Below are 13,346 nucleotides of genomic sequence, written 5' to 3'. Positions count from 1 at the left end.
TCCAGGGGATCTTCCTGACCCAGAGATAAAACTTGAATCTCTTGCACCTCCTGCAGTGGCAGGCAGATTCTTTACCCCTGCACCACCTGGGAAGCCCCTGAGCTAGCCAAATTATCTCTTACCAGATGCAGCCCTTTGAAATTCATTTCCTTGGAATCAAGGTTGTCTAAAACAGTTTTTTCTGCTGTATGTTCTCGTAGTTGGCCCTGCATGAAATCCAGGCTATGTATCCCTTGGAGCCTCAGCTAGTAATCTATAAGAAAGAAATGTCAGACTGTCTTCGGAATTCAATCCAGATTAGCTTGTTGGGTGATCTTCAACCTGATTTTGTTCTTATTTTCATTTTGCTATTCTTATTTTGCTGTTCCTTGTAATTCCTGAGTTGTTCTTCACCATTCTATGTAATGTTAATAATGTTTTTGTTAGTACTTTATTACTGTTCACATTTTATTGTGTAAGCCCACAGTTGCTTTTTATACTTCAGTCATAACTTTTTCCTTTATCAGGTATTGTTGAGGTACTTGAAAAAGGAAACCTGTATGAATCAATATCTGATGAGCCACCTTTATGAGAGGAATCTGTAAATTTTGATTCATAGAAAAACTTTCCTTGAACTCTATTGTTATATTTTGTGACCTCCATTGAACAATATACTTTTCATATTATCTTTATGTGTCTTATTTCATCAGAGCTATATTTGCTTCTCTTCATTGGATTTTAAACTTTAGGCGAGCAGTCTGTTTGTTCCTTGCAGTGCCCACATCAGGCCTTGAACATTTGAGGCACCCGTTAAATTTAAAGAGAATTAAATGGAGCTGAGAGTAGGATTAAATGGGAGATGACAAAATTTCTGTCCCAAACAGCATTTTAAAATCTGTTTTCATATCAAAATGTGCCTTATTTATCTCCGAGTGGGAGATAAAGCATTCTTTGGCATACATGCCTATTCAAAGCTCTAAGAGAATGTATAGCATAGAAACGTATTTAATTCTGTCTGACATGGTACTCCTCAAATTTATTTGACAAAAACACTTTTTTGTGAAGGGTCTGGACTGCAGTAGACAGAAATCACCTCAAATTAATTTAAGCCCCAAATGGAATTTTCTGGCTTATATAACTAGTAATAATTCTTGATGAGTTCACAGAATGGAGAGGCTACAGGACCTCAGGGCCTGAGGCTGGGGACTCAGCAATCTCTCTTTTCATCCATTTTTCTCTCCTGATTTTGTGTTTCATTTTGGGCATTGACCTCATTCTCTCCTAGTGTGGACAATCCTGTGACAGGCCCTTCCAGCAAAGAGGGTAACAACCTTAGGTGAAAGGGAAACATTGATTTTTACACATTTATTTGAATGTTAATTTTCCAAAATGTTTTGATCCCTGTGTAAATGGTGCATCCATCCTTTGGACCAATCACTGTTATCAGTAGGGGAGTTTACTAAGATGAGTCCTATCTAGGCCTTTTGTCCACTTAGATGGCCTGGTTGGTGGTGGGATGCCCAGAAACCACTGCTTTAAGAGAAGAGTTAGGAAAGCTTATTGGAAAGAGCAGAAATAATAACCACCATTCCTTCACTGAACAAACATTTATTTCATCTTTTCTTCTAGGCATTAAGGATGTAACACTGAGCAAAAGAGATGGATATTATCCTACTATTAGGGAACTTACATTCTAGTGAGGAGGCAGATAATAAGGAGGATAAGTAAAAATTGTAACATGTTTGACTGTAGTAAGTACAAAGAAAGACATAAGGTAGGACAGAGGAGTAAGAAGAACCTGTGGGGAAAGGGAGGTGGAAATTTTAACAATGTGGCCAGGGAAGGTCTCAGTGTTGAGAGGTGACTTAAGTAAAGATCTGAAGGAAGTGAGGAAGGGAGCCCTGCAGACATTCCATTCAGACACACAGCAGATGTGAAGGCCCTGAGGGAAGAGTGTGCCTGGTGTGTCAGAGGGAAGGTTTGGACCCAGGGATGGTGGGTCTGAAGAAGACTGGGAAAAAGCAGTTGGAAACGAGGTCAGGGAGCTGATGGGGAGCCCAATGCTGGAGTTGTGGCTTGTCATAATGAGATTGCCTTCTCTCTTAGTGAAATGGGGACCAACAGAGGGTTTTATCTGACTCCTGATTTGATTGCTCTGGCTGCTTTGGTGAACAGACTGGAGTGGGGCGGGGGGCAAGGGCAGAAGCAAGCAATCCAGCTGGGAGACCAATGCCATAACCCAGGAGGGAGGTGCTTGCAACGTGGCCCAGGGTGGTGGCAGTGAAGATGGTGAGAAATGGTTGGACATCTCTGAAGATGGATCCAACGGGATTCACTGATAGAATGGACATGGGGTGTGAGAGGAGGAGAAGTGTGGAAGATGACAGCAAGGTCTGTGCCTGGGCATTGGAAAAATGGGGCTGCCATGAACCAGATGAGCAAGACTCCAGGATGAGCAAGTTTGAGCGGACTCTTGGGAGGGGGGCTCGGTTTTGGGTTTGTAAAATTTGCAATGCCTATTAGACATCTGAGTAGAGATGTTATAGGACTGGACTGCAGGGAAGAGGTCCTGGCTGAAATAAATCTGTTCAACTTTTTGTGACCCCTTGGACTGTAGCCTGCCCGGCTCCTCTGTCCATGGAATTCTCCAGGCAAGAATACTGGAGTGGGTCCCTTCTCCAGGGGATCTTCCTTATCCAGGAATTGAACCTGGATCTCTTGCTTTGCAGGCAGATTCTTAACCATCTGAGTCACCAGGAAAACCCATAGATCTGTGAGCCATTAGGACACAGATGGAATTTAAAGGTAGAAGACTTGACGAGATCACCCAGGAGTGTGTGTAGAGAAGAGTCATCTGAGGACTAAGTTCCAGGGCACCTCAGGCACCACACATTTTTATTTTGGAATAGCTACTAGTTTCTCCAAGAACACTAGTGTCTCACAAACACAGTGTGAGATTTGCTGATCTCAAAGAATATGTCTTTATAACTACTTCTCTTCTGAGCACATAGAATGCAGTTCCTCTAGCTTTAAAAACATGCTTCAATTTTTCCAAAATGGTGTAGTCATCTTAGTAAAGGTACCATACAAGTAAAACATTTTGTGGAAGAATATGACTGTGGGATATTCCGCATGTTCTGTGAGTCAGTAGTTGCTTAGTGATAGATCCAGACAGTTAGTATGTTCTAGAATGGGCCTCTAAAACCTCTTGAACTTTGCTGGGCGTTTAATGTTCTTCTGGTCTGATTGGAAATTCTGCAGGGCTCATTCCTTCCATTCAAAATATTTACGACAGCTGAATTACGTGCAGAGGAAGCGATCAGTTCTGTGGGGGATAAACTGTTCTAACCCTCAGGGAGTTCAGAGCAAAGACTTCAACCTTGGCAGAAGCATAATTCCAAAATGAATGCTTCTGGGACAAACTGAGAGAGTAGGATTGCCATATATACACTGCCACGTGTGGAACAGATAGCCAGTGGGAAGCTGCTGTAAGGCCAGGGAGCTCAGCTCAGGTTCTGTGATGACCTGGAGAGGTGGGATGGGGGGCTATAAGGGAGGCTCAAGAGGGAGGGGAGGTATGTGTACATACAGCTGATTGACCTTGTACAGCAGAGACACAACATTGGAAAGCAGTTATACTCCAATTTAAAAAGCAAATGAGTGCTTCTGGAGTTCCCTAGGAGCATTGCTGAGAGAGTGGAAAGACTTGTTCTGCGCTCCGAAGGAGGTTTAGAAAAGGTAGAAATGAGGAAAGGACGGTTTTTTGGTCCTAAGTGTGGGAGGCTAAGTACCTAAAACAGGAGATTATGATCAGATTACCTACCTAACTACAGCAAAGAGTGTTGGAGAGAATGGCAGGTACAACCAGATGATTATAGAGCTTCATGGCCTGTGTTGGTAATGGGAGCTGTCTCTGGAAAGAGTCGGAAGATTACTCTAGCAGTGGTATTTCATTATTCCTTTGGGTCATTTGACCATATCCCACACTGTACTCCATGTTACATAGGGCAATTCATTACTGCAACTTCCTTTGACTAGAATAACAATTTGATGGTTTTAGACTATTCCCATGGCTGCTCTTTTCGTATCTGTAGAAATAAACAGACTTTTTTGGAAATATTAGTATTGCTTGAAGGATTAATGGTATAAACTTTGGGAAAGTCTTTTACTGCTAGAAGTAGTCATGTTTCTAACATCCAAAAATATATAATCTTGCCTTTGTGGTTTTTTTTTTTTTTTTTTGGTTTCCACTAAATTATTAGTTCCAACTCCCTTCTTTTCTTTTTTGCCTCGCAGTTTTCTTCTTGTATGAAGTTCCAAAGGCAAGAATCTTATTAAAATGCTACTGAAGATGATGGTTTTGGGGATCAGTTTTCATGGCACTTATTTTCCCTTATTGAGAACTATTTATATGGAAATAGAAAATAAAACTCTACTGTAATTTTTCATTACTGGGGAAAATTGGGCCATGCCTCCCACTTCCCATATAGGTGATAACCCCTGGCAGAAAAAAGTTCACTGGTAACTTTTAACTTAAGCGGGGAGATATTCATATTGGTGAGAAGTGTATATCAGAAGTCTTCTTGCAAAATTCTTATCTCTATCTATTTGTGATTGTTGAGATGTTTTCCTTGAGCTGTTGGAAGACATTTCCCACTCATTGAAGGATACTTGAACAAGCCTATTCTAAGTGGGAGCTGGGTTGGGAGGGGAAAGGAATGAATAACACCTACAGGATAAGGTTTCAAAGTGACTGTTAGGCAACCTTTCAGTTCAGTTCAGTTCAGTCGCTCAGTCGTGTCCAACTCTGCGACCCCATGGACTGCAGCACGTCAGGCCTCCCTATCCATCACCAACTCCCGGAGTTTACCCAAACTCATGTCCATTGAGTCGGTGACGCCATCCAGCCATCTCATCCTTTGTCGTCCCCTTCTCCTCCTGCCTTCAATCTTTCCCAGCATCAGGGTCTTTTCAAATGAGTCAGTTCTTTGCATCAGATGGCCAAAGTATTGGAGTTTCAGCTTCAGCATCAGTCCTTCCAATGAACACTCAGGACTGATCTCCTTTAGGATGGACTGGTTGGATCTCCTTGCAGTCCAAGGGACTCTCAAGAGTCTTCTCCAACACCACAGTTCAAAAGCATCAATTCTTCAGTGCTTAGCTTTCTTTATATTCCAGCTCTCACATCCATACGTGACCTCTGGAAGAACCTTAGCCTTGACTAGACAGACCTTTGTTGGCAAAGGCAACCTTTACTCTCCAAGAAAAGCACTCTACACCTTTACCTTTCTCCTCAAGCTCCCATGTACGTCTGTCTTCCTCCTCCTCACCATCAGGTCATTCATATTTCACTGAAAAAATGTAAGTCCTTGGAATTCTCATCTTCACCCCACAGACTTCCCAGATCACCCCTGACTGAACCTAGAGTCTGCCTTCCCTGGTTAGAATGGATGAGCTGTGTTCCATCTGGATTTAATCCCTCTAGCTATGCATGGACATCTCTCTTCTCAATAGTTCAAGGTTGCTTGAGGGGATTTGCAGTTATGCCCATTTCTCCTACAGGACTGATCTGTCTTTACTAGATCATCTTCATGAACATTCCAAATTGTGATCATATTCCCCATGAAAAAGTAATTCTCCATTTTATCCCTTTCTTCACCTACCTCCTTAATTCTTGGCTTTTCTTGGTAGCAACATTTCTCAAAAGAATTCTCTCTTCTCCCTGTCTCCATTTTTTCACATCTTATTCTTTACTGGGTAGCCTGGTGTCCGCTCTTGTATGGATCACCCAGCACTTCCATCTTGTCAAATTCATTGGTCTTTACTTTCTTTTTAAAAACATTAAAAAAATAAAATAAATAAAATAAAAAACATTTTTTAATAATTTGGCTGTGCTGGGTCTTTCGGTTTCTGCATGTGGGATCTTTTTAGCTGTGATTCTTTTTATAGCTGCTGCTGCTGCTGCTAAGTCGCTTCAGTCGTGTCTGACTCTGTGTGACCCCATAGATGGCAGCCCACCAGGCTCCCCCGTCCCTGGGGTTCTCCAGGCAAGAACACTGGAGTGGGTGGCCATTTCCTTCTCCAATGCATGAAAGTGAAAAGTGAAAGTGAAGTCGTTCAGTCGTGTCCCACTCTTAGCGACCCCATGGACTGCAGCCCACCAGGCTCCTCCGTCCATGGGATTTTCCAGGCAAGAGTACTGGAGTGGGGTGCCATTGCCTTCTCTGTTTTTATAGCTACAGCATGCCAACTCTTAGCTGCCACATGTGAGATCTAGTTCTCTGACCAGGGATTGAACCCAAGCCCCTTGCATTGGGAGTATGGAGTCTCCCATAAGACCACTGGGACTACCCTCGTGGTCCAGGTCCCATGATTAGTCCTTTCTTAGTTTTCATCTTATTTGAACTTCTAGCAGCCTTTGACACTGAAGCAGATAGCCCTGTCCTCATTGGTCCCTTTCTTCACCTAAAGCCCTGGTTGGTGAAGGCCTGCTTTTATTCCTACCTCACAGGCTGATCTTTTTCAGTGTCCTCTGCCAATATCTGCTTCCATTCCATTCCATTCCAAGGTAGCCCAGGGTTTAGGGTCAATGGACAGATGTTAAGGGTCAATGGACAGCCCTTTCCTCTGTCTACACTTACTCCCGAGGTTGTGTCATCCTATCGCATGGTCTTAAAGCCTGATTACATGGGGATTTCTCTTAAATTTAGGCCTTTCTACTCCACCTTGCCATGGACTTTTCTTTAGTGGGTAAGTTCTATTTAAAACATCTGAAACTCCGTCCTGTGGCCTTCAAGACCCTCACCCGCTGGCCCCCCTCACGTCTGCACCTTCATCTGCTGCCGTTTTCTCTCCTGTGCTCCATCTGCTCCCACACACTTGGCCACCTACTGTTGCTGTAACTGCCCGACTCTTGCCTGGCTCAGAGGCTTTGCACTTTCTCTTCTCTTTGCCTAGAATTTTCTTTGCCCAGATCTTTACTTGGCTTGTCCCCTTACCCCAGTGTCAATGTGCTTCTTCACAGGCCTTCCCTGACCTCCTTGTCTAAAGATGTATCCTCTTACATGTCTTACTTTTTCTTCTTACCACTTACCACTACTTTAAGTTCTATTTTACTTCTCCCCTGCTGGAATATGAGCTCAAGAAGGCCATGTCATTAGTTGACACATCTCTTATCATCAGGGCTTAGATCAGTTCCTGGCTCCCAGGAGACTCTTAAACTCGTGTTTATTGAGTGAATAAGTAAATGAATTGATACGTATATAAATACTGTTTTATATGTAAACCACATGACTATATGCTTAATGTTTTTGCATCCAAAATACAGAGAAATGCTTATTAAAATAGAATGGTTAGACATAATAGAAGAATGGCTAGCTAGGGCCTGCCTGGTGCACATAGGCTCACAAAGAAATTTCTTTGAGTTCCCTTCTCTGGAAATAAGTTGTGTCTTCTTGGCTCTTCCCATGCAGCTGAAGAATAAGTTCATGAAAAAACTGCCACGTGATGCAGAAGCTTCCAACGTGCTTGTTGGCGAGGTAGACTTCTTGGATTCTCCTTTCATTGCTTTTGTTCGGCTGCAGCAAGCAGTCATGCTGGGTGCCCTGACTGAGGTCCCTGTGCCCACAAGGTAAGCTGCTCCCTGACCCGCTGGGGTCCACAGTGTGGTCATAGGGAAAACTCCTGCCCCTCAGGCTAGAGAGCCAATAGGATGAGGGTACATCCAAAGCAAGCATGTTAGAAAGGTTTAACTTGAAATAATGGTTCAGTCTGACTTTCATGCTCTCAATTGACTTGGCACGTGTGTAGTAGTAATAATGATTATAATAATTCATTGGACTGTGGAATAGTTTCTGATGGATTAGCCTATTTAATACTCATAATAATTTTTAAAGTATAAACTATAAGGGATTTTATAGATGAAGAAACAGTTTGAAAATTTAAGTAACTTCTCCAAGATCATATAGATGGTAAATGGTTCAGAGGTCTGAGTTGCTTTTATTTGCTCTCTGTTTTATTAGAAAATTGATAGTGGGTATGTTCATACATACATATACACATTATATGTATCAATATATGTAAATGTGTCCATGAGTACATATATAGACATGTATATATGTGTTTTGACTCAGTGGTAAAGAATCCTCCTGCCAGTGCAGGAGATACAAATTTGATGCCTGGGTCGGGAAGATCCCCTGGAGAAGGAAATGGTAATCCATTCCAGTACTTTTGCCTGGAGAATGACATGGACAAAGGACCCTGGTAGGCTACAGTCCATGGGGTTGCAAAAGAGTTGGACACAACTGAGCGACTAAATAACAATGTGTGTTTATTATATATATGCACAAAATAAAAATCATTAAGTGGTACACTTAAGTTTGTACATTTTACTGTTATGTGTTAGGACTCATAAAGTTTTATTTTAAAAGAAAGCATACTACTGGTATTAGAATCATGTACTCATACTGGACAGTACCTTAGAAGTCATCCTTTTTTATTTCCCTCTGTAACTGAGCCCAGTAGAGGAAGCTTGACTTCTATGTCAAGTGTAGTAGGTAAATAGAAGCTAATGCTTCAAATAAACTTGTGCTTAGGAATAGGTTAAAGAGAAGTCTATAATCTTTAGGTTGAAATTAGAAAATTATTATAAAATAGGGCCTTTTTGGAGGGGCGTGCCCAGGGCAAGGGCAGGGAACTTTTCTTTAGGTTTCTCCAGGTGAGCAGGAGAGGCTATGGATTTCCAGTAGTCTCAGATGGTCTGAGCAAGGTAAACCAACAAGATAAAGGGCTCAAGGTTTGTTCTGAGCCAATTCAGGAGGAAAATTAGGAGAACATTTCCTTATGGCCTTCCATTTTATACATTACAGGCCATTCTTTTTTATGTGGGCATTTTTATCCCATTTTTCTATTTCTTAGACACTAACAACAGGGAGAATGCTTATCATATTACAATATAGGAATAATATAAGCAGTCGTTGGACAAATGGCAGAGGAAAGGGGGTCATTATAGCTTATTCAGTTAACGGGATTATCATGATTTGTGTTTTCTAGAACTTAGCTTTTTGCTTGAAAACATTCCAGCAGAGCCTTGCAGGTCCATCTGAGCAATCACCTGGCGAACAGCTAGCTGACTCAGTCATGGCCGAACCCCAGCTTGTGTGTCCCTTTGGTTTTATTTATGTCTCTTTGGACCAACTTTTCTGGAGCTTGAAGGAAAAAGACATGCCAAGAAGTGTTCAGTTGCTCTTTTTCATTTTTTAATTCTTTTTCTCTAGAAGCTACACATAAAAATATTTTAAAAGACTTTTATTTAAACAATAACACAAGCTCATTGAGTAGCATGACCATTTTGGAGTCTGTCTTATCATCTGCTTCTGTCCGGCTCATGTTTTTCTGTCCTGGACAGTGGTACTAGTCTAGAGGTAAAATCAAGCATCATTTGAATTGAGAAAAGGAGCCCAGTCTATTCAAGGGAATGTAATTCAATAATGTCATAAAGCTATTTCAGGGCAGTAATCTGAATAATATATCCTAGCATGTTAACGTTTTTCCAGGAAATAGTTTTATCCATTTGCTATCCTCTGAACCAGGGCAAGCTGTAATCACTGAGAAGGGAGTCTCACTAGCTTTTTTGTGTGTGAGTAATACAGGGCCACTTACAATGGCTGCATCCTGTGAAATCCAATAAAGGAAATCCCACAAGGAGCGTGGTGGTCATTGTGGAGGATGTCTCTGCACTCAGCTGTGTGCTTAACATGCATGCCACCCCGCTAGCCTGCGCAGAGACCTGAGAAATCTGTTTCTGTGCACATCTTGTAACTACAGTCATTTTTCTCTTTTGAAAAATTTTTCCATTTTTCCTTTCCTTTTGAAGGTGGAAGACAGGCTCTTTTGCTTATTATTATTATTCTTATTATTTATAATAAATAGCATTACTACCATGCGTCTTTTAGGAAATATGATTATAGCCACTCCCTTTGTATAGAATTCACCAGTTTCTCTATCCACTCTGCTCTTTGCTTGATCTGGTTTAGCTTTCTGTTTGCAGCTGGACTCCTACAAACTGCGTAGATGTTTTATACCCACATAGAGGACCTTCTTGCCATCCATGTGAAAGCAGATTAAACTCTGTTCTTTGGTGACTTAGTTGGATATGTTTATGATTTTCTTAGTGTCTTAACAGGCACTTGGCTTTGCTATCATCTTACATCTGTTCCATTGAGGCTGCCACTCAGTCATATTTATGGGCCACATGGAGATGAATATAATTCCCATTTTACAGTTCCGAGATGGAGCCACATGGATGACGCACTGTCAGTGCAGATTTCTGACTCTGAAGCCAGGCTCTTAGGGAAAATCTAAGGAGACTCCTAGAATGGATTGCAATAAAATGCTTTAGGGTTTTCCCATGAAGACTAATCAAAGCCTTTGATCAATCTGTGCTTTTCTTACCTTGATTTTCACATCTAAGGCAAATAATTCTAAAGAGAGATCTAGCCCCCCATAAAATTAGAATGTTTACCCCTTTGTGTTACTCTTAGTTAATATCTGTTTTATGTTATAAATAATGATCTGCCTGAAAGCAGTTGTTTGTGCCTAATTGTCAAAACCATAAAAATTCTATTAGAGGAATTGGGATGGAGGTCTTGCCAGTTCAGTTCTGTCTTGTGTAACAGTCTTCCAGTGACTCACTGCTGTTTACTATGTGCAATATGGTTGGTTATGATGGGTTTGTGGTCCTTATGAATTTATTGAGGAAGCTACAGTTTAGCCACATTTTCCAAAGCCACTAGATATGAATAATGGGTTATTTGATTCACTGTTGTTTTAAAAAAAGGGAGTTAGGGATTGGTGCATGCTGAGTTTATTTTAGAATGGCTGTGATATATCAGGAAGGAGGAGGGGTGCACATCTCTGAAAAGATGGAGTAGTTTAGGAAGGCTGATTCTTTTTCTGATATTATGCTCTGTTTCTGCCTATAATTGTTTTGTGAATATGAGTATAGTCCATTGGTTCTGGATGCAGATCATCTGGTACTGATTTTTGTTGTGGTGAACACTAGAGGCATTCTCCCCAGGCACGATAAATGAGCACAGCAGAGTGGAAGGGCCTCATGAAGATTCTCAAGACAGCCAGGCACTATTATAAATTCTGTGACTTGTGTCTAGTTATAAGCGAATACAAAGAACTCAGCAGCTTAAATTATGTCCCCCAGGCCAGCAACATGGACTGTGCCCTTTCAACCACACAAATGTGATGTTTACTGTAATTCATTAATAAAGAGAAAAAGCTTCTGGTTAAAAATAACATCTGTCCATTGACCAAAAAAACAAACAAACAAAAAAAAAAACAAAACCACTTGAGTCATGAAAGAAGTTTTCAGTACATTATAAAAGCCGAGTTTGGCAAGATGTACTTCTGTCATAAAAGTTGTAACAGCTTTTGCGTCTTGGAGGGTTAAAGAAGAGAGAACATGTTTCAGGCAGAGGGAACTTCAACTCGAGTTGTTCTGTGTTGTTAGTTTTCCCAGATCTCTCATCTCTCATCCCCATTTCAACAGAGCACTTCAAATTACAGTCTTCCTAAGGGTCTGCTTTCCTACAGATGAAATTCTTGACCTGAGGTGATGTTTCCTGCTGCTTGTGGGTGTCCAGAGTTCCTCTCTATGCATTTTAAGAAAATGGATTTACTCAGTGCTTCCTGACTGAAGTAATGTGAAAATTGTAACTGATACGTAACTTTTTATTTCTATTTGGCACTTGATGATTTTCTTTATATTATATATATATATGAACACATATATATATATATATGTGTTTTAATAAAGATCACATTACTCAGGAAAGAGGAGTTGTACCTTTATACCTAATGTAATGAAAACACTATAGCTCTCATATACTGGTTTTGCTACTATGATAAATGGTTTTTTTATGGTCACCACTGGTCTGTTACTGCCATTTCTTCTTTGGTGCTATTTAGTAAAGAGCAGAGTAAATATTTGTAGAAAATGTATGCCCTCATCTCATAGGATTTAAGGTGGAGGATCCATTACTCTGTCATCCCTTGGACTATAGCTGCCCATTGTCTGCCAGAATTTATACTTGAGGACTATTAATGACTGAGAGCATTTTCTGCACTTTCTAATAAGACACTATTTTGGCTTTGTTGCCATATAGTTAACCTGATAATTAATTCATGTGTCAGTTGATAAATGTGCATTTCCATATTGTATATTTATAAATGTAAAATAATCAGGATGCAGATACTAGGGGGAGGTAGGAGGATGTAGACAGTGGCTGGAAAGGGTTAGATATTGTGTAGTGCTTAGATGCTAATATTTGGATGTGTCAGATGCTCAGTTGTGTCTGACTCTCTGAGACCCTTTGGACTGTAGCCCGTCAGGCTCCTCTGTTCACAGGGTTCTCCCGGCAAGAATATTGGAGTGAGTTGCCATTTCCTTCTCCAGGCGATCTTCCTGACCCAGGGATCAAATCTGTGTCTCTTGAGTCTCCTGCATTGACAGGTGGATTCTTTACCACTGTGCCAGCTGGGAAGCCTGAAATAATAAAAAATGACAGGCAAAGGAAATACATTATTTAAAAATGTATTAAGTAAAGCATCCAGGTGTTATATATGTTCTCTTGCTGTACCACATTTGCCCACTTCTGTCTAAAGCTATGCCCTATTGTTCTGCCTGACAACTGGCCCTTGGTAGACAAGTAAATGGAATTGGGACGTATGACAAGTACTGTAGGTGTTTCTTAGTGAGATTTGTATTTTACTTTAGTTGTTAAATATTTTTTTTAGGTGTGGCACTCATTCAGTGAGCCATCCCTTCAGAAAAGTGCATCGTACTTTTCTGTCAATAAAAAAAGCTCTTGATAATACTATACGTGGTGGCGTATAATTTAGGTTCAGCTTTGGAAAAAGGCAAGTTCTAGTTAGAAGAATTAAAACCCAGTTCTAATAATGACTTCCTTCATACTTGAATGACTTTCATGCCTGCTGATTGCTTTTGCCCGTTTCATCTACTGTGATAACACTTGAAAGCGAGTGCGCCGCTCCACTCCAGAACTGGTTTCTAAGCAAATAAATACCGAATGGGTTTATGGTTATTCTGGTGTAAACTCTGAGTATTCAGACATTCAGATTTACCTTCTTACATTCTCAATTTGTTTTTTTTTTCTTTACTCTTTAGATTAAATTTTATGATGAAAAATGGAATTGTCTTTTCAAGGGCATTTGAGAACAGACCCTAATACCTTGAAGAGTGTTGGCTATCAATAGCCCTTTCTTAAACAACAAAAATATGAATAAATTAGTAAAAAAAAATTTACCAACAAAAGTCCTAAGCCATTCGTGGTTTC

At 40.7% G+C, this 13,346-nt stretch overlaps 1 protein-coding gene across 6 annotated transcripts in view; it reads left to right on the top strand.

The window, feature by feature from the left end:
• SLC4A4 (solute carrier family 4 member 4) overlaps window positions 1-13,346 on the top strand; it is a 351,570-nt gene that overhangs the window by 232,498 nt on the left and 105,726 nt on the right. For all 6 annotated transcript variants that reach the window (XM_043906523.1, XM_043906522.1, XM_043906525.1 and 3 more), the window contains exon 8: window positions 7,452-7,609. In XM_043906523.1, coding sequence (XP_043762458.1) covers window positions 7,452-7,609 — 158 coding nt within the window. The remainder of the gene's footprint in view (window positions 1-7,451; window positions 7,610-13,346) is intronic.

Source organism: Cervus elaphus, chromosome 6 (genome assembly GCF_910594005.1).
Source record: "Cervus elaphus chromosome 6, mCerEla1.1, whole genome shotgun sequence".
Taxonomy (NCBI): Eukaryota; Metazoa; Chordata; class Mammalia; order Artiodactyla; family Cervidae; genus Cervus; species Cervus elaphus.
This window is presented reverse-complemented; position numbering and strand designations above follow the sequence as displayed.